The sequence below is a fragment of the Trachurus trachurus genome (assembly GCF_905171665.1).
Source record: "Trachurus trachurus genome assembly, chromosome: 17".
Taxonomy (NCBI): domain Eukaryota; kingdom Metazoa; phylum Chordata; class Actinopteri; order Carangiformes; family Carangidae; genus Trachurus; species Trachurus trachurus.
In genome coordinates, this window is record NC_139900.1 from 6,852,246 (window position 1) to 6,879,736 (window position 27,491).

General features: G+C 42.9%; 1 protein-coding gene across 1 annotated transcript; it reads right to left on the reverse strand.

Moving 5' to 3' along the window:
• Positions 1-246: 246 nt before the first annotated feature.
• On the reverse strand, positions 247-7,494 carry LOC311000785 (Krueppel-like factor 6). Its single transcript, XM_083991622.1, has 4 exons — positions 7,149-7,494; positions 3,559-4,141; positions 2,255-2,378; positions 247-739 (listed from the first exon to the last, which is right to left on the reverse strand). Exons 1-4 carry the CDS (start codon positions 7,248-7,250, stop codon positions 688-690), a joined length of 861 nt encoding a protein of 286 aa, XP_083847748.1. The 5' UTR covers positions 7,251-7,494; the 3' UTR covers positions 247-687.
• Positions 7,495-27,491: the final 19,997 nt, after the last annotated feature.

A 27,491-nucleotide genomic window follows, 5' to 3' on the forward strand; every position in this document is an offset into this window, starting at 1 on the left:
TCCTCCTCCTCTTCCTCGCCGTCGCCCGATATTGAACAAAACACAAAACCTCTCTCTTTCTGTCTCTCTCTGTCACTCATTCACTCGAGCTTCCACAAACGCAAGCTCCATCTGCTCCATAAAGCCAGCACAGGCACCCAAGTCGCAGGCACTCAACAGTCCTCATGCGCACAGGCAAACACACTGTCATCGGAGGAAACGGCACTCCAACTCCCACCCCCAACCCCCCACGCAGGAGTCCCATAATCCTCCAGGAAAAAAAAAAGCATCATCGAACACCATACAGAAGAGTCTCTTCCCATCTTCTTCTCCAGTCCAGATTTTTCCCACCCATTTCAAAAAAAAAAAAAAAATCTGTTTTTTTTTTTTGTTGTGTTTGTTTTTTTTCTTTTTTGAAACTCTTGAGTCTCTCCCCCGCCCTCCCTCCCCCGCTCCTCTGTTTAAAAAAAGCCTTTCAAAGAGCGATCTCCACAGCGAGGTGTTGGAGGCACTAAGTATGGTGCAAATAATAGCCTGCGTTTGCTTCGTGTTTTTCCACTGCCTGGAACATGGCGGTGCTTCCTGTTTTATAGCGCTCACCAGGACACACACACCGCGGCCTCGCTGATCCCCCAACACACACATGGGTCGGGACAATCAACCAGAATCATCCCCCTCCAGAGCTCTGGGACAAAGGAGGAGGCCATCTTAGATGTGCCTCTTCATGTGCAGCGCCAGGTGGTCGGAACGAGAGAAACACCTGAGAGAGAAGAGAGAAGAAAAAAGAAAAAAGAGGAAGAGGTGAGATGTAGGACTGCATGGGGGAAGTGTTTCCTGCAGGTTCATGTAAACATTAGCTTCCCTGAACCTTCACTTCCTGTTTTCTCTCTGTTGTTTACAGTGTAAACGGAAGACAAACCAAGCTAGTTAGCATACGCAGTGTTAGCTAGCTTCCACAAACACAGCAAACAGCGCAGTAGCTAAACTAGGGCTGTCAGAACAAACTTTGCTATTCAAACAGAATTCAAATTATTTTTAAAATGAGAACATTTGAAGTTGGAAACTGGCATTCTGACGTGTGCCTTCTGCAACGATGCAAATTAACATAGCGCGTTGCAACGTTTGGGGTTGTAAAATATGGATAAAACAAGTTGTTGTTGTGCGTGACATAGAGCTGCAGCTTCAAATTTACAAGCAGATTTTTTTTAATTGCCCGTTTATTTGCCTGGTGCGGTGCGCCTCGAATTTTTCCACTATGCGCACACCTTCTTTTTTTCTTTTTATTGATCGATCTGCAGATAACTTATGTGCCAATCACGGACAACCGGATATCCATTGCACCACTACTTATAGCCTAATATTTCGATTTCCCTTCTTTAAGTTTTATATTGATTTATAGTGGTGGATATTTACTGAGATTAGTATTCTCCCTGTAATAAGTAGTGAAGTAGTCTTTTGAAGTAGTTGTAGTTCTATAAACCTTGGTGCAGGATACCTCTCCAGTCTTGACTCTCCACAGGCAGAACCAAATTTTTCCGCAACATTCAGTTGGTGAAACTTAAATGTGTTACAAATATACCATAACATATTTGGTTGTAACACCCTTTAGTGGATGTGGGACATAATAATAAGCTTGTATAGATAATGAGCTAAAAAAACATAACAAATTTGAATATAATTTGAATATTTAACATAAGAAGAATTAGACATTTGAATCTGGTTTGGGGGGAGGATTGACAGCCCTATAGTAAACCTAACTCTCATTAGCATGAACCTGGTGTTGGGTTCAGGGACAAGGACCATGCTAAGCTGACCTCCAGCTTCCTGTTTTATTGTGTCTAATGTCATTTTTTTGTCATTAGTAGAAAGAAGCATGGGGGGAGGTGGTGAAGCTGTGATGTTCCTCCTCCTCCCCTCTGCACTCAGCTCTCTCTTCATCTAACTCTTGACCTCCAGCTCATCCTTGACCCTCTTTTCATGCCTGCACCTGAAGTGTCATCTAGGTAAAAAAACTCATTTGCACATTTAAGTCTTTGTTGGTGAAGGAGCTGCAGGTAGAGGGAGAAGCTGCAGCGTCGTGTTTGGAGGTTAATGGTCAGGAGATACTCGTGGAATCAAACAGCAGGATTATTATTTATCATCAGCATCATCATCGCCTGCTTAGAATATTCCACTCAGTGTGTGTGTGTGTGTGTGTGTGTGTGTGTGTGTGTGTGTGTGTGTGTGTGTGTGTGTGTGTTGGGGTCACTGAGGTCACTGACTGATGATGACTCACCTGTCGCAGTGACTGCATTTGAATGGCTTCGCTCCAGTGTGCTTCCTGAAGTGTCTGGTGAGTTCATCGCTCCGTGCAAAGCGCCACTCGCAGCCTTCCCATGAACACCTGTAGGGCTTCTCACCTGCAGACAACAGCAACAACAGTCAGTCAGTCAGTCACATGATTCACAATCTTCACAGGATGAAACAAGAAGTGCATTGTTTATCCAGAGAGATCTTTGAAATGTTCTTTACATCTTAAGCTTCTTTTTTTTTTTTTTTTTTCGCCTCTCGCTGCTTCTAAAATACGGTGCACATGACGGGATTTCGTCAAATAACCTTTAACCAGCTACTGTACTGAGCCGTAAAAGAAACAATCAATCAAAGCGCTAAAACTGAACGTCAGACTTTTTTTTTTCTTTTTTTTTTAAACGCAACTTTGCACATATGTGTTTCCTAAGCAGGTGCTAAGCAGATTGGGCTGACTACTACCGTGCGTTCATGAGGGGAGGGGAGGCGGGGGGAAACAATCCTGAGCCTGAGAGCCGTGGTGGTATGCAGCTTTAAGGAGCAGCAGCAGACGGCTTATGTAATGTGGGGAGAGGAGAGCTGCAGGGAAAGAAAATAGAGACTATGTTCCTAATGGTCCTAAAGGCCATTAACCATGTGGTCGGACACGGTCAGCGGAGGATGCGAGGAATGCGGCCTCCCTCCGCTGCTTTAATGGGCGACGCAGCTGTAAACAGCCTGGCAGCGGGGTCGCAAAGGTCACCAGGGAAACTGCTCACATTTGAACCCCGGGTAAAACAACACTGCAAATGTCAGATTCCCATCATTTCTTTCATTCTTTTTTATTCATTTATTTACTTTTTTTTTCTTTGAGGGAGGGGGGGAGGCAGTTGCTGTTTGCACACGGGTGAGTTTCGGGACTCTTTTTTTTTTCCCAGGGTGAAATCTGAGAACTGTTGATGTGTTTTCAGAGTCCACATCCTCTGGGTTTCTGCTCGGCCACAAAAGAACATCCCTCCCTCCCTCCTCCCTCCCTCCTGCCTCTTGCTCCTCCCTCCCTTCCTCCCCCCCATGTGAAATCACGTTCCTCTGTGTGAATTAGGTCACAGTTGAGGGCATTCCTTCCCGACAAACAATTCAAAGTATGTGGGAGTCTTTTCAGAACCATCAAGGTTCATTTTACTTTCGCTTTTCGCTCTTTCCGCCTCAAAAACATGATGTCATAGCTGTCAGGATAGCCCCCCCCCCCCCCCTTCCCACACACACATACACACACACACACACCCTCTCCCTCTCTGTCATCTGTCTGTTTACCTGTGTGCGTGCGCTGGTGTGCTTTGAGGTGCGAGCTCTTGGTGTACACCTTCCTGCACCCGTTGAACTGACACCTGTGCACCCGCCGCCTCCCGTCGGGCGACGTCTCCCCGCTGGTGAGCCCCGACCTCTCCAGGCTCCGCTCCATGCCCCCAGTCCTTATTTTCCCCGGCGAGTGCAGCACAGTCTGTATCCCACTCCACACGCGGGCCACCGAGCCCTCCTTGCCCAGCTCGGGCGAGGACGGCGGCGTGCTGATGATGGCCGAGCCCAGGTCTTCGCCCCCGTCGCCCAGAATGTCAGTCAAAGAGCCGGAGGGGAAGTCGAGGGCGGGCGAGAGCTCCTCGGAGCTGTCCGAGGCCTCGCTGCTGGCGTCGGAGTTGAAGCCGCCGGCGTCCGCGTGCTGGTTGTCCTGATTGTCTTCCTCCTCCTTGATGTGGGGGATCTTCGGGTCCGTGTCGGCCGACTTGTCCCCGCACGCCAGCATCAGCTTGCTCCACAGGTCCTCCTGGTTCTCAAACTTGAGGTCCGTGGCCGAGACGTAGGGCTCGCTCTGGAGGTACCGCTCCAGCTCCAGGCATGTCTGCATGGGGAGGGAAGAACGAGAGATAGCAGTGAGATGATGTTGTGAACAGAGGCCGAGGCCTGAAACACAGTAACTGCTCTGCCTCTGAACTAAGAAAAACAGTTTTTTGTGTTTTTCATTGTCAGGTTTAAGCATCAAATTATGAATAACTACCAAGTCTAGAATTGATTAGATAAAGGTGGACTGAATTAAATGTATTTTGTAGTTTTTGACCGTTTAATGGCATATTTTGTGACCAATTTTGACAGTTTTATGGCAGATCCTGCACTTTTGCCTTGGTTTTGGTGCAGATACTGCACTTTGCCTTGGTTTTACTCCAATGGAATTATAGAGTAAATGTAGGGAGTAACAGTACTCTTTGCAGATACTGCATTTTGCCTTGGTTTCACAGTGCTTTTTTGGATGGACAGCAAAATAAAAACCCCAATAACTCTGGAAATTTTAGAGGTACCAATATCAAATTCTACCAGATTGAAGAGAATATGCCACACTTTTGATTGGTCAAAAAAAATGCAGATACTGCACTTTGCCTTTGTAGGGCAGTGCTCTTCAACCGGAAAGTCCCAAAAACACCAAAACAAACGAAGGGGAGACACCGACCGACTGACTGCTGTTCATCTATACACCGTGTTATTCTTAGCAGCAGCAGCAGCAGCAGGAGGGGGAAATGCTCCGACTCTAACACCACTGGCCCTGTTTCCTTCCTGCTCGCATCAACGAGGCAAGAAGACACAATGTCCTATGCAGAGGATAGTGGAGTACGTTCTACGGGTGCCCTCAGAGGACATATCAGAGGAGGTTACAAGCACCACATTTCCTTCGGAGAGCATGCAGGAACAAGGTGCTCTCATACCCGCGGAACGCACGCATGGTTGTGTGTTGGGGTCGGTCATGAAATTTACATATGCTACAGAGCCCCCCCACCCCCCCATTGGGTTAGGGAAGTGCTTGTAGATCTTTTAAATCTATCAATTATTCAACATAATGTGGATTTAATAATGCATTCAGAGGCATCGCTAGAAATAACATAGCACACTGGGGACCTGGAGGAGGGAGGTCTGGTTCACGGGGGTCCATAAAAAGCCTGGCATGAATACTGCAAGAGCTGCTGAGGATTGTGGGCCTTTTTTTTTTTTTTTTTTTTGGAAAAGGAAGTGAGAGAGCACTTCCTCAACCCGCTGCAGCCGCCCCGGCACAGGCCAGATATGGGGAGATCGGAGCAGCTTCCAATTTGCAGCCATGTTTCTGTGACAGTGGACTTGAATGAACCCGTGGTTCATCCAGCGGTGAACGAACGGTCTCATATAGGCTGTTTTTTAAATAACTTTTTCTTAAACCTGGTTGTTATCTTGAGAAACACTGGAGATCTTCACCTACTTCCTTCGAAAAAGTATCCAAATTGATAATAATAATAAGAATGAATGAACAAACCAATGAATGAATGAGTGCTCACAGCTCAGAGGTGCATGCAGCAGCATAGAGGATGTAACCACAACAGCTTCATCACTGGAGACTTTCAAAATAAGTGCACACTCAGAGGTAACGGCGGTGATTTCTACAGAAACCAGCACATTCACAGAAGAAGCAAGAGAGCCTCATTCAGACCTCACAGCAACAACATGATGGGCTGTAATAATCTCCAGCAGTAGTCAGGTCACAGATACCTCAGGAGCAGGTGGAATTTAGTGATACCATGAAATTATGAGGAGTGAGAGGAGCAACACAACTTCACAGGGACACATGAAGTCTAAAAGTGGAAGATTATGGGAGCTGTGTTGTGTCGTAGTAACTTGGGAGAGAGAGAGAGAGAGGGAGAAAGAGGGAGGGAGAGAGAGAGAGAGTATTCAAGGCAAATGTTTCTCGTCAGCAGAGCTGAATAAATCCCACGCGAGCTTTAAATGCCTGGGAGGGCGACTTGGCCCCGAGCCCGAAGAGATCTGATAGACAGAGAGAGACAGGGGGAGAAGAAGGAGGAGAAGAACGAGCAGATCGAGATTAATTCATGTCATTTTCCCAAAGCAGAACAAGAGTCGAGTTGAGACACTTCTCTTGGTTTTCAGTATTAAACTCCTCTGCTCTGTCATCCAGAAACCAGCCTCTCTCGATCGGTCTGTCACTCTCTCTTAGTGTGTGTGTGTGTGTGTGTGTGTGTGTGTGTGTGTAAGAGCGAGCAAGAGAGGTAGAGAGAGAGACGGAGAGAGAGAGAGAAAAGGAGGAGGAGATACGCGCAGAGACGCACGGTGGTGGTTCACCATTCAGCCGCTCAAATCTGCAGCGCAGCGTGTTTTTAAATCATCACGAGCCGATGTGTCTCCACAAGCAGCGAGCACGAGCCCCAAATATCATCATCATCATCATTTTCATGATCATCATCATCAGCAGCAGCATTATTAACAACACCGTCACTCTAATGAAAAACCACCAAAATAATAAACTAATACGATAAAAAATAATCTCCAATATGTGATAATAACGTGAAAACACAGTTAAAGTACTAAGTCGCTCCAACTTGATCAAACAGTGATAATCGAACCAATCAGCTGCGATAAAGTCTCCACGACACGACACCACGAGCATTTGGAAATATTAAAGGAATATTACAGAGATGTGTCAGTCAGGGAACTTGCATCACTTCCCCTGTCAAAAAAAAAAAAAAAAACCGAGGACTGAGCCGACGCGACTTTTTTTCTTTTTCTTTTTCTGTTTTAAACCAGAGACTCTGGTATTTACACTCGCACCAAACTGGCCGCCAGCTTTCATAAACAACTTTGACATTTGCACGTCCACAGGGGCAGCTGTCAGACAGAGGGAAGGCAAGTTTCTCCTCCTCTGCCTCCTCTTGCTCCTCTGCTTGTTCTTCTTTTTCTTCTTCTTATTCCCGATATTACGCACTTTTTCCCTGCACTTCACCGGAGACGCACATGATCGAGCCCCGGTGCTGCTGCTGCGAGCGATCTGTCAAAGACGTGACTGTGTCTGTCTGTCTGTCTGTGCCGTTCGTTACCTGCTGCCAGTACTCCTCCAGAGACGGTAACGCTGAAAAGTATCCGGTGTCGTGCACGATCTGGAGCTCCTGGAAGATGCTGCACATGGGGATGACATCCATTTCACTCCTAGGATGCAGCAGCCACAAGTAGAAGCGAATTGAAGCTGTGGTGGGATGAGGAGGAGGATGAGGAGGAGGGGGGAGAGCCTGGTGGTTGTGTTCGCAGAAGAGCCGCTGCTGCTGCTGCTGCTGCTGTTGTGTGCATGTATAATAGTCGGTGTGGAGTCGTTGCGCTTCCACCACTGGAGCTTTTCGAGCGTGTGACGCACAGAGAGCGCACAACACTGAACTCTCCAAAAGTCCGACAGCGCACTGTAAACTTCCCCCCCGATTCAAAATTACAGACAAACCCACCCCCATGTGATTACATTACGTTTCGCTACGATGGCCAATCGGCTGGCGGGAGCGTCGGACCCGCCTACCAGACCACCTCCGGCCAATCAGGAGCCGCAGCCGACTCATCCTGTCCGCTGTGGTTGGCGCGCACCGCGGAGCGTCTCCGGCTCCCATTGGAGTAAAACGCTGCTATTTTTAGAGCGCTATATAACCCGGACCGCTCTCGTAGCAAAACGAGGAAGTCGACTTTTCTACTGATTCAAATGTGTGAGTCTGAGCTACTGGCGGCAGGAGACGCGCTGCTTGTAGAGGCAGCGGAGTCAGCCTCTAAAATAGACACACTTGACTGTTTTCATTTCATCCAACGCACACAAACACACTCCGCCGACATCTCACACTAGTGTATACAAGGCTTGCGATGTAAAGAAGGCAAGTGACGGAGCAGCAGCTGACTCCGGATCAGTGTCACTCCGAGTCCGCACGCTGTTAAAGCGCAAATCACGGAGCCGATAGATAGAAAGAGAGAGAGAAGGAGAGCAGCTCTGGGGGACTGTCAAAGATCTGATCATTTCTGTGCTCCATGAAATAAAACTGATAGACTTGTTCGTCTTCACGACCGTCCCGAGCTGCCTGAGCGTCATTATGGCTCTCCCTGTGACCGTATAGACAGTTTTAATAAGCCATTAAGTTATAATAGAGTCGCCATAAAGATGATTATTCACAAAATGCTCTGCAGGTTATTGTAGAGGCAGCAGCTTGAGGCGTATCACGGGGGACAGGTTTGCTTCTGCTGGAGATGATATGCGTTTATGTGAGTGAGTGCATGTGTGTGTGTGCGTGTGTGTTATAATCTCAATCACCTGTGGCTCTGCTCTTTTCTACGAAAGAGAGCTCTCTTCCCTCGCAGCAGCAGAGTGCTTTTACGATGCTCGATTACGAACATGAAACCACATGGCCCGGGTTGTTTCCTCTGCAGGCAGGAAAGGAGAAGAAGCAGAAGAAGCGCGCGGGGCCTGATGGTGCACGCACTGAGAGAGTTTCTAATCACCCAATACATCTCTGCAGCTCTAGAGTGACATGTTATAAATACACTGACATGCCTCCAGAAATGTGTTTCCCTCTTTTTTTTTAATATATAAGTGTGATCAGATCAGAAATGCATGCATGAATCAGAGTTAATATTTTGATAAATTGATACACACTCTGATTTATACTTTATCATGTTGTTCTCAGAGATGGACAGAGTACTCGACCCCAGTACTTGAGTAAGAGTAGGCCTACAAATACTACTGGTCAAAATTTACTCCATTACAAGTAAAAGTAGCTCAGTCGACATGTTACTCGAGTAAGAGTAAAAAAGTACTTGCTTTTAAAGGTACTTTAAGTAGAAGTAAGCGTAAGAGTAAATTTCTTATTTTTCACATCAATTAATTACTATAATTTTTTCTAAATGAATTTAAGGACCTTTTAACTCTTGTTTCTGAGAATGAACTCTTTGGAACCAGCTGCACTGATGTGCTGCTTTTAGGGGTTAGGGTTTCCTTCTTTGACAAACACAGCTTGTGTCCAATAGTATTTTAGAAAAGAAAAAGAAAAAAAAAGCAGACCTGAAAGTAACAAGTACTTTTCAGCCTTCCTAGAAATTAACTTGAGTAAAAGTAAAAATATTTGTCTTGGAAATGTATTCATGTAAGAGTAATAAGTACCAAATAAATCTAATACTCAAGTAAAGTACAAATCCTCTGGATATGTACTTAAGTACAGTACTCAAGTAAATTTACTCCGTTACTGTCCACCACTGGTTGTTCTCATTAAAAATAAATCTCAGAGTTCATTATTCCATGGCTTTAAAGTCTTTAACCCATGGTCCAACGCACCGTAACACCAAGTTAGACCCCCCCTAGAAAGATGAAGTCTGCTAACCTCCAGCTTCTCTAGTTGTAGCAACTTTAGCAAAGACAGCACCATAACAAACAGTGCAGTCTATTTATCCACACACAAACCTCGACCAAACTTATAGCCACAAATAATGCTCAGAACAGCACCAAATGTCATCAACAGTACAAACAGGGTCGCATCACATAATACGAGGCACCAAACATCTGTTAGCTTTGCCTGGTTTCTATTGAAAAGAGACGAAAACAACTCACCCACTCGTTATGCAGCAACTTTCCACGTCCAACATAGCGTACACAGACACCGACAAAACACGTCCGAGTCCGACTGGCAGCAGTCTCAGCGGCCACTGGCAGGAAGTGACCACACATGATTGACCACTCTGACCTCCACCGGCAGCTCGTCTTCGGTGAACTCGGTCTCAAACTGATAGTGGCGCCCTTCGAAATGAAACCGGTCGTCGTTCTCAAACTGCAAAAACTCAATTGTGCTGTCCCCATGGATGTATAATGGCTGTCCCTTCCTTCTGCGATGTCTGCTTCAACAAGTCTCTTCCGGTAACAAACGTCGTCCAGATCTCGTGTGGTGCGTGACGTCGCGTCTAATCTTGCGTTTGTTTACGTGATTTTCTCCCGCAAATATATAAAGTTAGAAATGCCCAAATTCCGTTCATTTCCCTGTGAACACTCGATAATAACTTTTATAAACTGATAGGCAAGATACATAGGAACTTTGACTGCATTGTATGGAGTAATAATCACACATTTTCATCCTTGAGCTGCGGGACTCTACTTCACTCGGTAAAGTAAGCTACCACGCCAGCGGACTGTAACCATGGCAGTAACAAGCAGACATCACAGAAGGGACAACACGGCTGAGTTTATGCAGTTTGAGAACAACGACGACATTTCGATGGGTGCCCTATCAGTTTGAGACCGAGTTTACTGAAGACGAGCTGAAGGAAACGGAGGAGAAAAGTGAAAGCGGGAGAGCTGCCGGTGGAGTCTATGTCCTGGACCTGGGGGGTTCGAGTGGTCATGTGTGGTCACTGCCTGCCAAACTGGATGTTTCTGCTGCCAGTCGGACTCCGACGTGTGTTGTCAGTGCCTGGATGCTATGCTGGACGCGGAAAGTTGCTGCATAACATATAACCGGAGGAGAGTGGGTGAGTTGTGTTTTCGTCTCTTTTCAATAGAAACCAGGCTAAGCTGATAGATGTTTGATGCCTCGTATTATGTGCTGGGACCCTGTTTGTACTGTTGATGACGTTTGGTGCTGTTCTGAGCATTATTTGTGGCTATGAGTGGCTTTTTTGATCGCGGTTTGTGCGTGGAGAAATAGACTGCGCTGTTTGTTATGGTGCGGTCTTTGCTAAAGTTGCTACAACTAGAGAGGCTAGCAGTTAGCATGTCACGGTGCGTTGTACCATGGGTTGAACTTATGCCGGAATATACCTTTAATCAGAGGTAATATGTATTGATACATTGATTTATACTTTATCATGTTGTTCTCATTAAAAATAAATTTCAGGGTTCATTATTTCATGACTTTAAAGTCTGACAACAGGCTTTTATTTTGTTAAGTGAGGAGTAAAAGTTCCTCCTTCCCTTCAGCAACATGTTAATTAGTGTGAATGTGTGACTCCTTCACTGTCAGAGCGCTGTGTGAGTGATGTCGGGCCATTTATTCAGCTCAACTCAACTGGACGTCAAACATACAGAGCATGTGAGCACAAAAAAAAAAAAAAAACTACATATCCAGTTGCATAAGATGTGGGATAAAGTTGAAGTCAAGCGGAACAACAGGGGCATTGACGAGTTAAAGGCAGGCGATGTGACAAACAACATATTTGGAACAGAGAACCATTGTTTGACCCTGCCGGCCCTGGTCGAGCGCCTCCACAACGGAGAGTCTCTTTTGTTGAGATCTCAGCTGTGGGCACATTTGCAGAACTCAGCAGTATCAGTATTTGGTCCTGATGAGTGGGTTGAAGTTTTTTTTTTTTTTTCTTTTTTTTTAGAGGGACAGAGGATGACAGGGTCTCTGTCGTGATACGAGATCACAGGTATCGTGGAAGGGACGAGTCATGATGCTTCCCTGCAGCAGTCGGTGATTCATCGGTGACATTATAAATCAGCTCGGAGAGAGACAATACTGTATTCACATCAAAGCACATACCGTACGTATACTAATTACTTCTCTTTACAGCAGGTAATGAGGAATCGGCCCTTTGCATGAGTGTATAAGCGGCTGAGAGATGAGAAAACATCCAGAGAGAATTTACGACTCGTTAATATCAATATACAAGTTGTAATTGCAACTGACTAATTGTTCTGAAACTTGATTTACTGGTAACTGATTTGGCTCTGAATGATATCTAGAGACAAACAACAAACTCAAACAGATTCCATGAGTCAGATAGAAGAGAAAATAAATTATCTCAGGTCATAAACATGGGCATATTTTCCCTCCAGCACCCCAGAATGACACAAGGCCAACTCTGAGGTGAAGCTGTAAACTTTAGCAGGGAGCTAAACTTTATTAGGATCCCCCTCAAATAAAGCTCAACAGCACAACTCAAGCAGAATTGGTGTATGCAACGACTTTTATACACTTAATTCTCATTTCTCTTATTATACAACATCTTAAACCAGTGCCTCTGAAGGTTTTCTTTATTTTTTAACATCAAGGTCACATTAACTAATGCAAATTAGACCAAAGATGCCAAAATCTGATCAGATTTTTGCCTTTAATTCTTCTTTTTGCAGCCTTGAAACATTCAGTCATTCTGTCACTTATCGATGGAGTCACAGTGAAAATAGACGATTCTCCTTTTTTGCTCAGGATCCTCCTTAAAGAACCAATGGTTTCACTTTGAGACCCAGTGCTGTAAACACAATCAAATCCAGGGCGTTAACATTTTACCCCCCTGAGGTCTATTTTGTTATCAGAGTTTTTTTTCATGCTGGTTCTCTCCCTGGAACCCGCGTTAGTTTGTGTTTCTGCACCGATGCAGCGCCCTCAGTAAACTAATGTCTCTTTAAAGTGACACTTGTGTTCAACGTGACCTCATCAAATGAAATTCCTGCACGTTCTCAGAAGCTGCTCCGACTCTGATGCACAGATAGCATGAGTCATAGCAACCACTGTATATACAGTGCAGTTGCTATGAGGCGGTGACTGTCGCCCATGATGCGGCGCGGTGCATGTGGGATGCTGGTCGCTGCACGTCTGTGTGTGTGTGTGTGTGTGTGTGTGTATGACAGAATGAATCCATAGCAACAAAATAATGAGCGTAAACAACATGCAGAGAAGCAGCAGCTCAGGCCTTTTGTTTACGTGGTGTATTTGCATATGTCACATGTGCTGCACGCTGCACCGAGGATGTGTTTGGTTAATTTGCTACGTGTCCGGTCATCATCGGTCAGCATCAATTACATAGATATAAATATGATTTAATGTAGTTATATTTTTACTCATTAAAGGTTCCATTTGTAAAATAGGGGGAAGACTGTGATATCTAGTTTTCAGATTCTTGATTGGTTGGTTTATTTATGAAAGCAAAACTCTTGAATCGTGCTCTCTGGTTGGCTGGATTTTCCATCCGGGCTGCCGTACAAACATGGCGACACTCTCTAAAGCAAGACCCTTAAATGTTTATATGTTTATATAAAAGAAGAATTATAAGGCTACGAAAACCAAACAAATTTTATTTTATAGCCATTATACACTTATACAAATATATTCATGGGCAGTATATTCAGATTTATACCAATAAACCTTGCCAATTATTACACACTGGACCTTTAAGGCCAAACAGATGCTGTAATATTTATACCCCAGAAAAAGAGCCGGCGCCGGACGTACGCACAGGCCACCGAGTCAGTTATGTTTTGTAAACGTGTGACCACAGAAAATGTCAGGGATCAAGCAGGGGGAAAACAAACCGCGGCTGCTTCCTCATCCAACACAGTTTAAAACCCTGCGTTTGGAAAGAACGCCAAAAACTGGTCACTCACTTCTAATTAGCTGTCCAGAAATTCTATGCGCAGCAGATAATGGGCCGCTCTTAATTTGCAAACAGGGCCCAGTGCCTGATTAGAAATACACAGCAGCAAGTAGGCCACAAAAAAAAAAAGAACAAAAATATCCTCATTGCCATTGGGACAGAAAGGTCAGATAGCAAAATAACAAACAACAAATGAGTGTGTCTATGTTTTTGATTGATCACCTCAAAAGTTAACCAACCATTTGGACCTATACCAGGGTTGATTCTGCAAACGTATTCAGTGGCAGTCAGCAGAACCTCATCATCATGCAAAAGATATTCAGAGCGAAGAAAAGTAGAGTTTGTCAAAAAAAAAAAAAAAGGCACAATGAGCGACAGTCAGTGGAGTGACTGTGCAGCAAAAACATGCAGAGTTAATGTAATTGGTTCCTTACATCACATGTCTGATTGATCTTGAGTTGTGATGCGCTTTAGATGAATCAGAATCATAAGACCACGGTCGTTAAAGGGGATGGATTCCTGTCGGACAGCTGCAGCAGAGCGTGTGTGTGTGTGTGTAGAGGAGTAAACATAAGACAGGAACACCGCTTTAATTCCTGGAGGAGGCCGAAGGAGACGTTTTCTCCTCTTCCTCGTCTTTAACCGCTTTTGCACAGAGGTTTTTTCACTTCTCCATAGACCTCGCAGCACGAGGTGCTGAGGGAATGTGAACATGAGTAAGCAGTTCACTTCACTCTCGCTGGATGAGAAAGTGAGAAATGCTACTGAAAATAAAAAGCCTTGCTTCTAAATACAACCAATACATAGAGATCAGAGAGATAAACTCTTCAGAACGAATAAATGACGGCTTTACTTTCTACAGTTCTACACGTTGGACAGAACAATAAGATGACGTTGGATCAGAATCAAATACATATAAACACGTTAGTCCGACTAAAATCATTGGATAAAGGTTGTAGGATACAAGGAACATTTTCTCCTCACCTTACAGCAGAGCAGAGTGACTGACAGACCCGTGTTTCAGACCAAACACTCTATGTAAGTGATTGCTGTCGGAAGATAGAACTATTTAAGACTTATATTAACACAAATATTCTGCTTACTTCTGCTTTAACCCAATCAGAACAACGATCCAGATGACGTATGCAGAGAGACAGGAAACGTGTTGTTGTAGTTTTGCAGGAGCGATGGCATCTAAGGACTTCAGTTGAAGGAATTTGATTTGAATCTTTGATAGCCGCCATGTTGCATGAGAAGAAAAGCTGCTAGACGTCGCTTGTTCGTCGAGTTTAACTCAATGATGTTATAAAAACCCCATTTGTGATTGGTTCCCCAGTTTTAAGGGAATTGGAAATCGACGATTGTTTGATATCGGCAACGTATCAACACCTGTTGAAGCATAGCCGGACAGACTTTGGTCAATAAATCAATTTCCCTTCTGTGCTGATAGACCAGGACAAAGACAGCCGTCCAATTAAAAGTAACCAAAGCTTCATGTAATGGTACCGAGTGTCCCTAAACCAAAGTTGCTCAGTCGTCTTGTTCTGACATCTTATTTTTCACAAACTCAGATTAATAAACATAACAAGTTATTTGTTCTTATTTGTGTTTATATGTGTTAACTCAAAGAAGCAGAAAGTGTTTTACAAAACGACTCAGTGCTGCCAAAATAAGTTACCTGTGTGTTCAGGTATTTATTGACAATGTAGTGACGTCACATCAGAGCTGCGATGAGCTCGTTGGACCGCTTCTGTTTCCTCCAACAAGTTTCCAATGTGGGCGACTGTTGATGGTGATGACAAGACAAAGCAGAGAAAAAGAAAAAGAAGAAGAAGTGAGGTCTGTGCCACTGTAAACTTTCCGTTTGCTGTGGTTGTTGCGGAAACACAGATGAACCATTGCACAGAAGTCAAGTCCTTATCAGTTACTTTTACTAAGAACAAGTAGGTTGTTCACCTAATGGGGAAAGTACAGCAGGTATAAATAAAACTTCATCTCCCAGAGTGCACAGAGGAGGGAAAACGGTCCTAAAAGGTCAAAACTCCAGCAATTAGTGAAACTTTACTAAGACTTATAGGTGACGAGGTTCAGCTTGTGGTCTTCATCACGGTCACGTTTACAAGATGGATCTGGATCTATGAGGGAACAAATAGGTTTACTGTGAAAGTCGACTGAGGGATCAATATATTTATCTGTATATGTGTGACCGATGTTGTTCTTGCCTGCCCTGAGTGAGTTTCGAAGGGTTAGCATCGTAGCCAGCGGTGCAGGAGACGAAAACGTTAAAGACCGTTTCACCAAGAGGTCAATGACCACTTGGCAAGTGGATTAGCACATCTTTTATGGGTGAGTGAGTTTAAAGCAGAAGTAAGCGGAATATTTGTGTTAATAGCCTATAAGTCTTAAATAGTTATATCTTCCGACAGCAATCACTTATATAGAGTTTTTGGTCTGAAACACAGGTCTGTCAGTCACTCTGCTCTGCTGTAAGCTGAGGAGAAAACTTTCCTTGTATTCTACAACCTTTATCCAATGAGGAGAGAGAACGGCATAAAGGGGCGGTCCTCTCTCTGTGTGCAGCCAAGGGATGCGCGTGAATGTGGTGACGTAGGGACGAGGGCGGGGACTGCTAACTCCCATCTGCTGACAGGAAGTTAGCCAAAACGACCGGATCGCTTACTTCTGCTTTAACTTCAGTACTGCTAATCGCCCCACGCTGTCACATCTCCTTACTGGTACCTCGTGACTGTGACTATACCCGCAGACCTCCATTACACATGCAAATGTATGTAAATATAAACAAATCTGGAGAAAACAAAACATTTTATGGAAAAATAATCAGGTTTTATTTTCATCTGAGACTCCAAACCGATCGATCATAGATCCTGGATGGAGGCCTTCGCCCACGACACTACTGTACGACACATACCAAGTGCATTTCAAACAATTTAATTATAAAATTCCTGATCAACTGAATCATCTAATTAGATCACAGTGAGACAATGCCAACCCACATATCACAGTCCAACACAATGCAGACAAAGAGAGACAGAAAGAGAGAGAGACCATAGGGTTTCCCAGAATCCCACTGGACAGGCCTGAGCACAATAGAGAGGTCGACCCCGGCATGTTTCCCACATCTATCAACCGTTACATTAGATGAGTCACGACTCCACTTCGACACAAAACACGTCATCCCGTTTATCTCTGAAGATGGAGGGCCAGGTTCAGATGACCTGGACTAACAGCACGTTAACCGTTTGCTGGAACGCCGCTCTCCTGGGAATGAGCGACCCCCTCCTCCCCCTCCTCTGCCCCCCCAGAGAGCAGCAGACAGGAAGTGGGAGGCAGATAAATGCACAGGGAGGTTGAGCGCCGGCACGTATGGGCCCGGACACGTATGAAAAAGCTTTTAAGTGACGTAACCCGCATTTCTTGGATAAAATTTGTTGCTGGTGACATCATTTCTTAAAAGCAGCAAGTGACAACCTCCCCTCCCTCCCTCCCCTCCCCTCCCCTCCCTCCCTCGCCATCAGGAGAGACTCTCGTGTGTGTGGAGTCCCTGAATGACTTTTTTGTCTGATTCACCGCTTTATGCGCCGCCTGTTACAAGCTTGGGAAAAAACACAAGCGGTGTGGCAAATGCATTGATGTGCTAATTAATGTGTGATGTCATCTGGCAACCTCTTATGGCTCCTGGGGGCAGTCGGCAGCAAACTTTTAAAGCCCCAGTATGTAACTTATTTGGCTTTTTATTAGCAAAAATATAATAATAATAATATTATTATTATTAAAAATATTGCTTTCATAAATACGTATTTCACTGAAGTGGAATCTCACCCGCATACAAATGAAAGCTTTCTGGTACCTTAGAATGAGTTGTTACAAGTCGTTACAAATACATAAGTGGGCGACGCACCGAACCGAGGCGGCCATGTTGCATCGCCATTTTTTACGTTGAGTGGCAGCGTGACCGTAGGTAACCACGGAAACTCACCGGAGCTGTCGGCTCGGGGAGAAAGTTTTCCAGGTAGCGCCTGTTAAAACTGTCACCACTGTGTAGTGTGAGGAAGGACGGAGGCACTGATGTTGCATTCAGGTGCAGTCAGGCAGACGGCCGTCGGCAAACCAACCGGATGTCATTTTACTCGAGAGAAAGACGGTAAAACGTGAGTCAGGTAAACAATACAACATCACCATGACAACATATTGTCACGCCTGTGTTTTTTTTTTTTATCCTTTTACATGCAGCGTCTGTTGTCTGTCTGACGTCTGCCCGATTTCATGTGAATGCAACATTAAGAATACGTTCCGATATGCAACCGCACCGCTAGATGGGGGCAATTCCTACATATTATACCTTTAACAAAGGATGTGCATGGGCAGTGGCAAAAAAGGGTTGCTGCGAACGGACATGTCTGTGTTGTGTGTGTGTGTGTGTCTGTGTGTGTGTGTGGTGCTTAATCCGACTCTGAACCGATATTATTACATGTTTCATGATGTGATTAGCATAATGACAGTCAATGAACATGGGAGATAACATCAGCTGAGCAGCGGGATGATCCAGATTAATTTCATAATTTACTTATGATGGTGAATAATTCAGCGTAGCACCATGAATCCCATACATTTAATGGTGCAGTTGGTGTAATGGACTGACCTTCAATGTTAATTCAATCTGGATGGCAGCAACAGCAGCAGCAGCAGCAGCAGCAGCAGCAGCAGCAGCAGCAGCGGCGGTGGCGGGAGGAGGAGGAGGAGGGTGAATTGCTGAGACACAGCAGAAGACAATGATCTGAGAGCTCTGTGTTTATCTTAGTGGCCAACGTAGTGAGTTGCCAGAATACATTACATGGCAGTGGTGCAGGAGAAGGAGGCCACAGCACTGACAGCACCCTAATCTGTTTGAATGAGTGAATGAATGAAGCACTGCGGTTTTCTTTTTTTTTTTTTTGCTGTCGTAATTTAAATGCACCCAGAACCGCAAATCGAAGCATCGCTGACTAAATCTCACTTAAATTCAACAGGTCGTTCTCTATTTGAGTTCAGGCTGGTGGAGCCATGATGGGATGATCTCAATTTTTATTTTTATTTTTCCAGATGGCAGCGATGAAGTTGGACACAAGCTGCTGTCATCACGGTCTGTCTCTTGTCCCCTGTTAAGTTCATGTTTTATTTTGAAGTTCCCTGCCCTGTCTTCCTGTGTGCGTCCTCCTGTGATGACCTCATGTGTCTCACCTGTGTCTGTCTGACTGACTGCACCACCTGTGTCTCATTCCTCCCTTGTGTGTTTTACCTCAGTGTTTCCCCCATTGTCCTTTGTCGGTTCATCTTGTGTTTCCTGCCCTGTGTGTGTGTGTTCTTTTGTTTTTCCCGTAGGTTTAATAAAAAAATATTTTTCGTTCATCGTTCCGGTTTCTGAGGTTAAACACACAAGGAAGAAGGAGACACAGGTGTTGCAAGTCAGACACAGGTGAGACACATGAGGTCATCACAGGAAGACAGGACACTGAACTTATAATAATAAAACAGGAACCAAACAGGGAACAATAGATTTACAAACCATGACACAAGCTGCAAATCTTATATCTACACGCAGAGGATTAAAGTTGGGGTTAGCGATGCCATGATTACTGTAGTGTTTTCACAATTAATCGTGGTATTAAACGCCACAATTATTTAATGGAAAAGATTCCTAAATACCGTCACTGTCACAAAAATTTGACGTTGGAACCTTATCGGCAGATGTTGCGCCAAAATAAAGGTAAATGCACAGATACTGGTCCTTTTACCTAACATAACATTGAAATGGTAGGAATTTAAATGTTAGCCTGTCATTTTTGATTAAAAAAAAAGAAAAAGAAGCAAAATAAAACAAAAAACGATTAAAATAAATGTAAACATTTGGTATAGATGACAATTTATGACCTGAATATTTCAAACATTTCCGCTAGGGATTAAAAATTGGTCATATATTGATAGATACTTGAAATATTTTGTGTAAACAATGAGTAATGTAATTATATTTTGACTATTTGACATTGCTTTGCCTTGACTATATTTGATTTTACACATTCATAGTGTTTTTTATTTCACTGACAATAATCGTACCAAGTAAATCTATAATCGTGACATCCCTAGTTAGGGTTAGTGTATGTGTATTTGCCTTCTTTAGTGAAAGATGCAGGTTGTGCAGGCAGATCGAGCACTAAGCAAGGTAAGGCAAATGTATTTGTATAGCACAATTCTTACACCAGGCAATGGTTGGTAAATGGTAAATGGTAAAGTGCTTTACAGAGGCATAGGAATGCATTAAAATTAAAGGGAAAGAAAGAAGACAGTAAAATACCATAATGAATGGTAAGTGACATTCAGGGCAAAGGAGGATTTATGATGGTCACAAAGAACTGAACTGGTTTGTCACTGAAAATGTAGCTTCTCTGAATCTTGAAGACACCTCAAGACTTTACAAAATCCACTAAGCTCCCATCACCTGCAGAGGATACGTACCTGATTATACTGTACTTTATGTGTAGCATTGATTTTGTGCATTCAGTCCTCCAGTGTTTAACTCCCATGGTGCCTTGGGAAAGATTTATGACGCAGCCGTTAGCCAAGCGGCGCTCCAGTACAGGTGTATGTGTAATTACGCATGCATTTACTGTAGAAGTGTATGTTAACCTCTGGCACGCACCCGTTCACCTATATGCACAGACTGCACTTACCCCCACTCTGCGTGTTGTAATCAAAGAGCCGTTTACCGAAAATAATCGATGGCGGCCGGGTGGTGACTCATGTGTAGGAAGGGCCGGTCACAGCTGACTGAGTCATCTTCATCTCATGACCGGCTGCTTTGTGGAAACACGAGCCCTTTGCTCTACCTTGACTAATAAAAACTGTGAAGTGTGTCAATCTGTTTAATTTCTCTGGTTTGGTCGGCGGGAAGAAAAACATCCCCGTGGTGAATACTGTCGTCTCCTGCCGAAGGTGTGACAGAGCCGAGGGCGACCGGAGGGTGAGAGGAAACAGCCGAGAGGGTCACAAGTTTAATCCCTGAGAGGAACCAATGTGACGGTCAAGAGCAGCGCTTCACATTTATGTCTGGTTGGTTGAGTTTGACTGGACAGAATCTTTATTTTGTCATTATCTGAAACATTACAAGTATTTATAATTTTGATTGTTTGACTGTTTGCATGTTGTTGTTTTTTGAAGGTTCAAATTTTATTCTTTCCAGTGGGTTATGTCAGTGGTTCTCAAAGTGGGGTCCGGGGACCGCCAGGGGTCCTTGAGAGGGTTCAATGGGGTCCCCAACTTTTTCTTGAAATTTTAAAAATTTTTCTCGAACTTTTAAACTTTTTTTATTTTTTTTTATTTGAGACATTTTTACCATTTTTTATAAACTTTTTTTGAGACATTTTTCCACTTTTTACTAGAAAATATTTAACTTGTTTTTTTTTTTGTTTTTTTTAAATAAATCTTGCCACTTTTTTCCAGAAAATTCTCTACAATATTTCCAGAAATTCATGCCATTGGCCCTAATTTGAACGTACACTGACTAAAAGAAGTAATGTTCTTTATTCTCAGAGTGTATTTCTGGTGTTTGCTTCAAAATCTTGTCCAATGGGGGTCCGTGGTCTAATTTGTGTCAATTTGGGGGTCCTTGATGTACAAAAGTTTGAGAACCACTGGGTTATGTCATTAAGAAGATATAGCTGTCATATTAAGAAGCAAAAACCATCTCCGTGTAGTTTTCCATCTCCTCTCTCAGCTTCTTCCTGGAGCTCTGCTAGTAACAACAGGTCGGTGTCAGCCAATCAGAAGAGAAGAGGCTCTGAGCCTCTCATCTGATTGGCTGACTGTTTTCTGAGCAATCCAGTCAAATTAGAGCAGATTTCAGAATAAAACACTCAGAGAAACCAAATCCTGCAAACTGTGGGGTGTTGGGTCCAGGTGGTGAGGGGGCGGGGCTATGTTGTGACATCACAAAGTGACAGGAAGTCCTGACGGCTGGTTTTAAGGCTCAGTTTCTGAATACTTCTGAATTTCTCCATTGACTGAGGCTCTGATACTTTCACAGGATTAATATACTTTATTTATTTATATAGCACCTTTTATACATATAAAATGTAACACAAGTTAAATATGTATATAGAACCTAGAGCTGCTTTATAATCACACAACACATGGACATCTACCTTTATACTGTATGGAGCTTTAACACAAACATCTACCTTTATACTGTATGGAGCTTTAATGTAATATTATTATACAACCTAGAGGTTTCATTGTATTGGAAAACACATGCACCTTTATTCAATATGGCGCCTTTAAAATATGTACCCACAACCCATGGAGACCAAGGAATTTACCCCTGAAATGAGGTGAGAATGAACAATTCCTGCACGAGAGTAAACCATCCATTCCACTGGAGCATTAGCTGAATGTGTGAGATGTAAAAAAAAAAAAAAATGTAAAAAGATAAAGTATTGATTTCAGTTTAGAGGCGCACAGCTGTTATCATCAGTGAGCGCTGAGGTCAGTTGTTTTAGCTTTTGCTTTAGCTCTGGAGATTTATCACCTCTGTTGAATCACAGCGAGGGAGAGAGATAAATTGAATGCTGATCCTCGGTGGAATAAGAAAGCAGCTTTGCTCCAAAGTGAGATATATGTGAGATATCAGTCGATGCATTTACGCCTCAAGAACGTGATTGATGGTGCAAAGTGAAAACACCAACTTATCAACAATTATTATTGAAGGGTAACTTGAGTTCTTGGCTGGAGAAAAAAGTGGAGACTTTTCATACTGTTACTGGAGCAGTTGCAATTTTGGTGGTTGGTTGTTTTAAAGATGCAACATGTTTCCTTCTCTCCAATCCCTCATGCTGCCAAAAGCCCTAATATTGCTCTTTCACTTGCTCTCTCTATGCCGGCGCATTAACCCGAGGACAGATGAGTGTCCATTCTCCAAGACAGACTCAGTTTGGTTCCTCATCTCCATTATTAGCCCTGCACTTAGAGAGCGTCTCGAATTAATGAGTCGAATCATCAGAATCTCAACCTGACAAAGCAGGAAAAAAAGAAAGAAAGAAAGAAAAAGATGAGAGATGGTTTGAAAATGACTCTTAACTGCGCCTCAGGAGTTTATGACTTGAATGTAATGGATGAGATATGTGCAAGGTCTGTTAATCCTGGTAATGTAAAAAATACAAACCATTACGGACAAATGGTATTATACTGCACCATTGCTCACCTGCTTATAGGAATTATGTCGCCTCTAAAAGCTGGATATACTTTCACTTTGAGAGCAGATTTTAAAGGTCCCATGTTTTATAGGTTTTTTTTTTTTTTGCTTTGCTTTATTTCAGGTGTTGATCCACGTTTGTACCCCTGGCCAAAAGACTGCACAACACTGCCAAGTTACAGCATGGAAAAAAACAATAACAACTCTATGCACAGCGGTATTTGCACAGATTTTTCTGCCTTTGCACAGTCTATACATTGTGCATATTTAATATGCCACGTTTTTTTTCCGATTTATTCTATTTTCAGTATTTTATCTCACAACATATTGATGTACATAATTTATATAGATGTATATAGTGTGTATATTTTTTCTTACTTGGAGAAAAAATATTATATCTTGGATGGTGGGACCATGTGGGCGGGGCTTTGGAGTGGCTGCAGTGTTGTGACATCACAAAGTCACAGGAAGTCCTCACGGCTCAGTTTCTGTATACAGAGTGTGTGCATTTCTCTGTGGACTGAGGCTTTGATACTTTCACAGTATTAATATAGAACCCAGACCTGCGCTATAAATCAAAATAGACATAAACATCTACCTTTACCATCTAGCGATACGGGACCTTTAAGGTCTGACAAGGTAATTGTGTGCAAGTCCATTACTGTAAAAGCTACCAGCGAAAGGTCACGGCTTTCTTACATTTATGTTTAGCACCGGTTGTCATGGAATTACAGCGTGTTAATCCGACAATCAAAGTGACAGTCCGACTGTGCGTGAGGCAAACTGGAAATAGGAGTCGCCGGCACTATCTATGGAGAGCTAAAAATGATTTGTAGGTTACAAAAACTTGCACGTACGGTCCAAGTAGCACACATCCTGTTGTTGGTGAGAGGAAGCCTCCGTATCCCTGCAGATGGGAAATGCAGAGGACGCAGCTTGAACTGAGAGGAAAAACAGGTAGCGGAGACAAACATTCGACTGTGCAGCTACAGATACCCGCCGCCGCCACCACACGGAGTGGAAATATACTTAAAGATCAGAAAACACATTGATGGAGTTGGAGTTGTGTCCCAGTTTTATCCCGTTTGTTGAATGTATTTGACTTTGTGGTTCAGATTACAAGATGGCTCTTTTTCTTTTATTCTCTGCTTCTTTATAAAGTGCCAAATGATTTTAAAAAATGGGTAACACTTTATTTGACGCCTTCCTCTATAACACATTATAACCATACTTATAATGAGTTATAATGCAGTTATAGCACTGTATAACTATAGTTGTAAACACTCATAAATTATCATAATGCTTTATAACAATAAGCATAACACATTATAAAGCATTTTATGATGGCTTATAAGGTCAAGTATTATAATAGAGTTTTAATGCTCTATAATATGTTATGCTTATTGTTATAAAGCCTTATAATAATTTATGAGTGTTTATAATGATAGTTATACACGTTTATAAGCCAATTATAATACATTATAACTATATTTATAATGCATTATTGATGTGGGCATTGTCAGTGAGTTACTAACAATTATAACCTATTATAATACCTGACCTTACAAGTCATGATAAAAAGCTTTATAGTGTGTTATGATTATTGTTATAAAGCATTATGATCATTTATGAGTGTTTATAACTATAGTTATACAGTGATGTAACTGCATTATAACTCATTAAAAGTATGGTTATAATGCGTTATAGAGATAGGCGTCAAATAAAGTGTTACCAAAAAATGTTTTCCATAATAGCCCAGACTACAATTCATTAAACAGGTCTGTTATGTAACCTTCCCATTGATTAGAAAGCTCTGTTCACACCAACCCGGGGTTTTTCCATCATTTATCTTTTCGTCTCCATTGGTGGCTATAGAGAAGCCCTTCATTCTGCAGTTTTATCTTAACCTTTGTTTATCCGGAGAAGTTTGGCCAAGCATCTCCATTCCCTCCTTCTTCTTTTCTTTTTTTAAACTTCATTCATTCAGACTGGGCAGCCACACTGCACTGCTGCACTCAGCTATAACCAGCAGCCTCTACCTCATTGTCCCCCATTCAACTCCAAGTGCAGCATGCTTGAGGAGAGTACATCATGGGAGATTTCTTTTTCTTGCCCTCTTCGGCCCAGGCCAGGCCAGCCCCCTCCCCACCCCCCTCTTACCCCCCGGCAGCTGTGAATGTGATGATAGGAGGGAATGACCCCAGAGGACCCCGCATTGCATTGCATGACCCGCCCCCGTCCAGATCTCCACGGCGGCTGCCATCTCATAATGCAAACAGGAACGTGACCCTTCCTTCCTTCCCACTGTAACCCAGACGTGGAATCCAGACCGTACCCCCCCTCCCTCCGACCCCTCTTTCCTCCCCGCTCCGAGGGGAATCCTCCACCCGATCAGCAGCAGTCCACATCCTGCCTGACTCACTCCAAGCCAAAGAGAAGAGAGGCTGTGTGGAAGTGTTAACCACAATAATGAGAAAATAATCAAATGATATTATTACATAACAGTATAAAATAATGATATTTAAAATAAAATAAAATAAATATAAATGATTTCCTTTTCTTTCTGTGCAGAATCAGAGTGTGTGATATCATCAGGTCGGCGTCATGACAACATAACGATGTGCAAAGACTGGACCGCTGCCTAATAGCTTTGAAAAAAAAAAAAAGGTTTGTGGCTGCCGTGCCGTGGTCATGCATATTCAAATCGCGTGTAAATCACATTATAATCTCATAATTGCCATTTGTAGTGGAGGCCTTCCAAGCCATTTACCCAATTCATTTACACTTTGCAACACAAACTCCCCCGGTGTATTGCTGTTTGCAAGTTTTTCTATAAAAAAAAAAAAAAAAAAAGATTCAAAAAAAGATAAAAAGGCGGCTGATGGCAGGACAGGATGATGCCAGCTCTTCAAGTCGAAGCAATTTGCGCTTGAGGTTGGTGAGGAAGGAGACTGATCACTGACGGACTGCTCCCTCTGAGAGCTTGTTTGCACCACAGCTTGATTCACAATTTTTTTTGGGTGAATCAGGAAACACCCCTGCGGGCTTCACACAAGGAAATAAGGAGGTGAAAGAAGAAAAAAAAAACATTGTCCTCACACTATACAGTCACTTTCAGACAGGGCATTTTCTCTCATGATGAGGTTGAGGGACTCTCGACATATGCTGATTTTCCACCTCGGTATTAAATATAACACAGATATAAACCTACTGCTGTTCTCAAAGCCGGTTCAATAGGACCGACATACTGCAGAGAGCTCTTTGAGATCCCACACCAACAAAGGGAAACAGAAGCTCGTCCTCTGATGTGGCGGTGGCGAAACTGATGTTTAGAATGACGCATATTTGAGTTTATTGGGTTTAGTTTCTCAGAGAGGAGATTCCTTCTTACTGCTGAGGGAGTTTAAAACAAGGGCACATAGAAGGTCAAATAGAGCAGATTTTAAAACACACTGGGGTGGTTGGGTCCAGGTGAGGAGTGGAGGGGCTTTGTTGTGACATCACAAAGTGACAGGAAGTCCTGACGGCTGGTTTTAAGGCTCAGTTTCTGAATACAGGCTGTGTGCATTTCTCTGTGGACTGAGGCTTTGATACTTTCACAGTATTAATATAGAACCTAGAGCTGCTTTATAATCACACTACACATGGACATCTACCTTTATACTGTATGGAGCTTTAATACAAACATCTACCTTTCTACTGTATGGAGCTTTAATACAAACATCTACCTTTATACTGTATGGAGCTTTAACACAAACATCTACCTTTATACTGTATGGAGCTTTAACACAAACATCTACCTTTATACTGTATGGAGCATTAATACAAACATCTACCTTTCTACTGTATGGAGCTTTAATACAAACATCTACCTTTATACTGTATGGAGCTTTAACACAAACATCTACCTTTATACTGTATGGAGCTTTAATAGAAACATCTACACTGCAAAAACTCAAAATCTTTCCAAGAATATTTGTCCTTTTTCTTGTCAAAATGTCTCATTTCTAGTCAAAACTAATCTCTTTCCACTTAAAATACGACTCATCACCTAAAAATGTACTTGTTTTTAGATCATTTTCACTTATTTCAAACAAATATTCACTTGAAATAAGTAGAATAATCTGCCAGTGAAAGCAAAATTTGTGTGCTTGTAATAAGGAAGAAAAACGTGCTCCACTATCAGATTGAAAACATGCTTGAAAGAAGTAAAAACTGTCTAAAAACAAGCTACTTTTTATGTGATGATTTTAATTATAATGAGATTTGTTTTGACTAGAAATTACATTTTGACTAGAAATAAGACAAATATTCTTGGTAAGATATTTTAGTTTTTGCAGTGTACCTTTATACTGTATGAAGCTTTAATACAAACATCTACCTTTAGACTGTATTGCACCTTTAAACCAGTTTGGTTCAGTATGAGTTCACAGTGTGATCTTGTTATACTGAGAAAAGTGTAAAACATTATGGTATGTACCTATATATGTTTGATATGTATTCGTTCTTTATGTTGAAACACATTCATTTCTTGCATCACTTTAAACTTTCCGAGGGAGTGTTATTCAGTGTTGTCATACAGTAACATTTTCCTTGAGCGTGTAACAGATAGTCTCAACATAAATTATGGGGAGACTTTTTTCTTTTTCTTTCTTTTTTCTTTTTTTTTTTTTTTTGCAGAAGAGCAGCCCAGCTGGTCATTTCGGTGGGGAAACCCCCCTCCATGCTTTCCAGCTCCGAGTGGAAGAACTCTTCTGGTCACGTGTTGCGACTGCATGAATCACTCCAATGCAAACAGTGAATGAGAGAGTTCAGCGGG

What these genes read in the sequence shown, in the direction of transcription:
- LOC311000785 (XM_083991622.1), bottom strand. Translation starts at nt 7,250, where the DNA reads ATGGATGTCATCCCCATGTGCAGCATCTTCCAGGAGCTCCAGATCGTG. An exon ending in TGGAGGAGTACTGGCAGCAG is followed by an intron (nt 4,142 to 7,148) that starts GTAACGAACGGC and finishes CTCCCCATGCAG; the next exon opens with ACATGCCTGGAGCTGGAGCG. An exon ending in AAATGCAGTCACTGCGACAG is followed by an intron (nt 740 to 2,254) that starts GTGAGTCATCAT and finishes CTTCTCTCTCAG; the next exon opens with GTGTTTCTCTCGTTCCGACC.